Raw genomic sequence first — 6,000 nt, 5'->3', positions numbered from 1 at the left:
CATACACACACACCCACGCAAACACACATACATACACACATTCACGCATACAAGGATTTTATTATCAATTATTAAATTCTTAAATTTACTAGCCTTTGCTTATATCATTTTTTTATGTACATTATTATTATTATTAGGCCTCTTATTATTATTAAGCCTATTTTTACTATCATTAGGCCTATAATAATAATAATAATAATAATAATAATAATAATAATTATTATTATTATTATTATAGGCCTAAATAAAATGCTCAACTGCTCTGTATATTTGAAAAGGGGAAGTGTGCAACTGGCCCCTGACTAATTTATTCAAAAATTAATTCAAAAATGGAAGAAAAAATGAAAATTGTATTCATATGTTAAAGTCGTTTCCGGCCATCTATAGCATGGATCATGGAAGTGACATAATCATAAATCAGTATGTGAAAGTCTACCCTGGACCTGGATCCCCTATATTTCGAATTTCTGGATCCGTCACTACAGTAGTAGCTTTATTTGATATGGACATCATGGAAGTACACATCCATGAAGATATTAATATCAGTAGGCCTATTGTCATTTGGGCCTACCTCGATTACTTTCACTCTCCTTTAAAAATAATATACAACTTGTCGGGCTATAACAAATTTTGATTATTCAAGGTGAAAAGTTGTGCACCAGATAATTATAGACTCTTGGTAATAATTGCATATAATGTCAATGAAAAAACAGATACAAATCTACAATGTAAATAACGAACGAAAGTTAACAAGCCCCAAGCTGTAATTACTGTAAATAACGTTTCTTTAGCCAGTTTCTTTGATGGTTTTAGCGAGTCACTTGGAATGTGTTGTGCAGCCATGTCAGTGCACGCTTCTGTGGTGGAAAATGTTCATGCCTTCAATGCAGCTGGCTAACAAACTTAGTCAAAAAATAACCGTAATGACGACAAAATTCCCATCTAACTATTGAATTAACGATGCAAAATGTTCAATACTGTACTCACATTTGTTATTAATTGTAAAGTCTCGTAGTCCATTGAGTCATGTTTACATGTAGAACGCCACCTGGAGTGGTATAAAAAAAATCATTATTCTTTTTCTAATGAAGATGATGAGAGTGATGATGATGATGATGATGATGATAATAATAATAATAATAATAATAATAATAATAATAATAATAATGATGATGATAATAATAATATTAAACATAATAATAATAATAATAATAATAATAATAATAATAATAATAATAATAATAATAAACATAATAATAATAATAATAATAGTGATGGTGGTGGTGATGGTTATGATGATATTGATGGCGATGATGATGGTGTTGGAGGTTATGATGATGATGATGATGACGGATATTGATTATGATGATGATGGCGATGATGATGATGTAGGATAAGAATCGACTCCGATGGAATAAGCATTTGGCTGTTATGTGACACATTGGTATTAATGTTTAAGCCGGCCCTAATTACTTGCAATCAACATTTATCACCCTTTTAAAGTGAGGGACATTCATTTTTGTAAGGTATGTCTGTGCTATTTCCCGGCAGAGGAGCAATTTTTTCAACCATGGTCCAGTATCCGCCCCTTGAGGGGACCGGGTAGTGGCTCTACTGGTTACTAACATGGGCGTAGATCATGGGGAAACGGGAGACACGTCCCCCACATATTTTTAAGGGGGTTTTCGTAACACTCACTTTTCAACAGCAGCGTAATTTCATACGTAAAGAAGATGCCTGAAAGTTGTTGAATTGAACTGCATAGACTCAGGTTTTAACGAAAGATTGCTGTACAGCCAATATACAGTAGAGTACTGTACATCTGATCTTATAGCAAGATTCCGGTATCTCTGCCCACTAACATCTGAATTATCGGTAATACACGACTCGAGTGGCCGTTATTATAATTTGAAAAGTATGAGAAAAAGTATAAGATTTGTTTTCGGCACACGAACTAGGTAAATTAAAGACATCAAAGACAATTAAGTTTTATATTCTATGGTACAATACAGAAGTTAATTGGATCTCTAATTGCCGAAAATTGCAGATAGGCTTAAAGGATCATGGTGATGTGATGATGATGAATTTTACTATACAACAGTGTCATTTCGGCCATCTTGAGGTGTATTCCTTAACCATGATAGGGCTGAGGTGGGTGTGGACTCACTGCTTTGAAGTAAGTGAAGTAAATACATAAAAAAGACAATGTTTTTAAGTTTTATTTTCTATGATATATCACGCATGTTAATCTCTATGGTTGCGGAAATTCGATGATAAAATATCATGAGAAATTTGTTGGCCCTTCATTTGTACTATAATGGTGATGTGATGATGACGAATGTTACTATATAAAAGTGACATTTCCGGCCATGAGAGGTACTATTTCGCACCTCAGCTCCAACCATGGTAGGGTTGAGGTGGGTATGGACTCTCCCCTATCCCGCTCTTTAAATGGCCGGATCACTTGCAAAATGCTTTCGACGGCTATGTTTAAATTCAGACGCTAGGTGGCGCTATAACCTGACGAACTGAGAAACGTGAGGAAAACATTACAACGTGATAATGCAGTTCTGTAAATGCAGTTTCTAGTATAATTTATTGTCCTTCAATTTTATGTACACTAAAAACAATACTAAAATATAACTCATATATCTATCGTACTTACAGATTAAGATATATTTTGTTACCGGTCATTATATACTTTTTTCAATGATTTTTATTTTACATATTTCCACAGCCTTCCTGCAATACACAATTGATAGGATACAATAAAAATGGCTTGATGAGGTAAAAAATATAACAAAAAATAAATAATGTATTAGTCTGTATTCGCTTCACAATAGACCTTCCTGCCAAGCCCCAACCATTGGATATTCTTGCTAAGGTCCACAAAACGAAAGTGTAAAAACATACGCGAAAACGTGCGTTTTTAAGAGAACTGGGTTACTGCCTTTGTAACAAATACTCAACTCATATGGGGGGGGGGGGAGTATTTTGTAATGGTAGCAACTAGTAATCAATGAATTCAAAACTACTTGATATGATATCCATTTATTTTCATTGATGGTGAGAAACGTCATGCCTTGCCAAAGGACAAGAGAGATGAACAGCATAACATTCGGACCCACAACCTTAAGGAGTCTGGATGGCAACGAACATGATAACCACTGTAATTAGGAGAGCTATGTAGCAATAAAGTAATGGCATACCAAGTATTCAAGCAGAACGGAAAAAACACCTGATCAATGTCAAAACTCATTTCAATTACCAAAGATTAGCAATTTGACATTTATGACCAGAGACCAATCTTAATGCAGTTTACTGATTGTAATGTACCATCTACTTTTTTCTATAGTGTTCCATTTCACTGATGCACTAATGGTAACATTCTATTTTGACAAAGCATGTCCCTTTTACACCACCTGCTGCAGTTACAAACATGTCTGATTGTTCATTCAGGAAATCAGATTGTAAATAGTTACTCAATTTGGTCATTTTTATACTTGTAGTATCTACGTGTACTTGTACACAAGATTGAATGTTTATTCAGCAAATCAGGTCGTAAAAAGTTTACTCAATTTGATAATTTCCTGCGCTGATTTAAAGTTGAGCACTTCTCGCTCAAATGCTTTTAATTGCCGAAAGGTCTGTTGATGAACTTTCTTCCGGCTCTTTTTTATTTTCTTCTGCTCTAGTAGTTTCCTCGTTAAGTAATGCGTCCATAATACATTAGTGTATGCATTGAAGGAATCCCATTCGTTTCTGTGAAAAAAATATCAACATCAAATTTTTTTAGGGAATGTAAAATTGCCAAACGACAGAAAAAAATGAGCTCAATTTGCAGTGTCTGATGGCGTGGGATTGTTGTACTCAGTAACTAGCAATGGCCAGGTTTCTGCATCTTGCTGCCAATTACAGGATGCATACACAGGATGTTGGCATTTCCAACAGACATAGAAAGATGAATTCAGCCTCTCACTGAAAGGATTACAAGAGCATGTGGACATTTACAGTCAAAGGATTGGTAAAGAAGTGGGGGTGGGGATTGGGCTATTACCCAAGCCAGTATTGTAATGCAAGAATGTGATTGGTGGTCACATGTTTGTCTCCCATTTTAATGGTCATGTGTTCAAATCCTGAAAATTCTATGATTTATTCACTTGACTATAGCCAACACTCTCTAAGCCTACAGTAGTTATAATGTGACTCAACTGATAAACCATATACTGTATATCTATACTGAACATGGAGTCACTCAAAGTTAGATGAAAAGGAAAAAAATAATGCTAATCAATGGAGAGAGCAGTGTTTAAAAGCATACTCACTTATTTTGAGTGCGCATAAGCCTGTACATATCAAACTGATAATCACCTTCACCCTGGAAGAGACTTTCATCCATTGAAAGATCATAAAACAAAGTGCAGCCATCTACAACAGAATAAAAATACTCAATACCATGCACCAAATGTATGGATATGAAATTCAAAGATAAATGACAATGAAATTTTCAGCCATCTAAAAGTGCCATGGACATAAAAGTTTCGTACCTCAGTCCCAAAAGAAGGTGGGGTTGAGGTGGTTCCATTTCGAATACCAGGATCCGCCACTGATTAACATTGTACTTCCATGGCATTCATTTTCTATCTATAATCTTATTGTTGAAAAACGGGCAATGAGACTTAGACATGGCGGTCTGTGAAGGCTTTTCACATGTCCTGAGGGTCTGAGATTGGGTTGGGAACCACCTCTTTGCATTGCATTGCCACCACTTAAACATTTTTTTTTACTACCCACCGTGAAAACCATAACTATAATACCAGAAACAAAGATGATTTCTTAATTCCAGTTAAAATGGTTAAATGTATGTTGTCTTCAGGCCCAAAAGTATGGAATGATCTGCCTAACAATGCCAAATGTGCTCATACATTGGCGCAGTTTAAAAGGATTCTTAAATGTCTATCTTAATATGCATATAATAAAAGTATATGCATATATTAGTTCACTTTAAACATAATTCAATACCTCCGTTGCTTCCTTTCAGTAATTTACTTTTATACATTTTTTCTCAACTGTTTGATTTCATGCTTGTTTGTTTCTGTATTGTGTGGGTGTGTTCTTGAATATGCTTAAATTTTTAATGTAAAGGTGGTGCAATTTTTTACAAGCAATTTGCTTTTATTTGTACCTCATCCATCCGTTTTTGTGTATTTTGAATGGTTAATAAATCGTATTGTAAAACCAATGGTGTAGATAAACGATATATATTTACCTTTATGTAACCGTGATAGTGTAAAGTCTATTATCGATACATGAAGACCACACCCATCTACCTCTACCATCTCGTTGCCAAGGACAATTTGCTGATCCTCTCTGCCTTCATGTTTGTTCACAAGAATGTTCCCCCAGTGTAGATCTCTATGTTCGAACTGTAAGGTTGCCTCAGCAACTGCCAGCGCTCCAATTGTTTGTTGCAGGACACTCTTCATCTGTAGTACATTATCGAACTGTGGAATATAATGACAAGTAAAAATAATCTAATAATTATGTAGAATTCTCAAATCTTAAATACAAATGGTAGGACTATTAAGCAACAACAGTTGGATGGGACTAGGTCTTGCACCCTCAACGCCGACAAATTAAGCACAGAAGCTGAGGAAGTTCAAGTTAACTCTCTTGGTAATATAACTTTCAAAATTTAACAATAAGTCATTCCATTGAAATTTAAATCAATGTAATACCTTCATTGGCATTTTGAATTGAAATTTAATAGCATATATTCAAATAATTTAAACACTCGATTGACTAATCATTCAGTTTCAATTAAGACCAGTGGCAGATCCAGGAATTTTAAATAAAAGGGGAGGGGGGCCCTGGGTGGCACCTTTGCTGGCCAGAAACGGCACTCCCCTAGACTTAAAATTGAAATATAATTTTCTGTTTTCGTCATTTAAAATTTTGTTAGAATTTGGGGGGGGGGGGGGGGGGGGGGGCCGGCCCCCC

At 35.1% G+C, this 6,000-nt stretch overlaps 1 protein-coding gene and 1 long non-coding RNA gene across 2 annotated transcripts in view; both read right to left on the bottom strand.

Annotated features, from left to right (window-relative positions):
- The window catches only part of LOC117105664, a 3,024-nt gene extending 1,939 nt beyond the window's left edge, over positions 1 to 1,085 (bottom strand). Inside the window, exon 1 of the long non-coding RNA XR_004444934.1 lies at positions 988 to 1,085. This is a non-coding gene — a long non-coding RNA (uncharacterized LOC117105664). The remainder of the gene's footprint in view (positions 1 to 987) is intronic.
- A 1,486-nt stretch (positions 1,086 to 2,571) lies between these two features.
- The window catches only part of LOC117105772 (serine/threonine-protein kinase haspin-like), a 10,508-nt gene continuing 7,079 nt past the window's right edge, over positions 2,572 to 6,000 (bottom strand). The window contains exons 8-10 of the mRNA XM_033247054.1: positions 5,270 to 5,504; positions 4,326 to 4,428; positions 2,572 to 3,762 (exon numbers count right to left, since the gene is read on the bottom strand). Of these exons, the coding sequence (XP_033102945.1) occupies positions 3,555 to 3,762; positions 4,326 to 4,428; positions 5,270 to 5,504 (546 nt within the window). The 3' untranslated portion in view covers positions 2,572 to 3,554. The remainder of the gene's footprint in view (positions 3,763 to 4,325; positions 4,429 to 5,269; positions 5,505 to 6,000) is intronic.

This window comes from Anneissia japonica, unplaced genomic scaffold (assembly GCF_011630105.1).
Source record: "Anneissia japonica isolate Jap-2015-1 unplaced genomic scaffold, ASM1163010v1 scaffold287754_len4335492_cov202, whole genome shotgun sequence".
Taxonomy (NCBI): domain Eukaryota; kingdom Metazoa; phylum Echinodermata; class Crinoidea; order Comatulida; family Comatulidae; genus Anneissia; species Anneissia japonica.
Note: the sequence above shows the minus strand (reverse complement) of the source record. Positions and strands in the feature narration are given on the sequence as shown.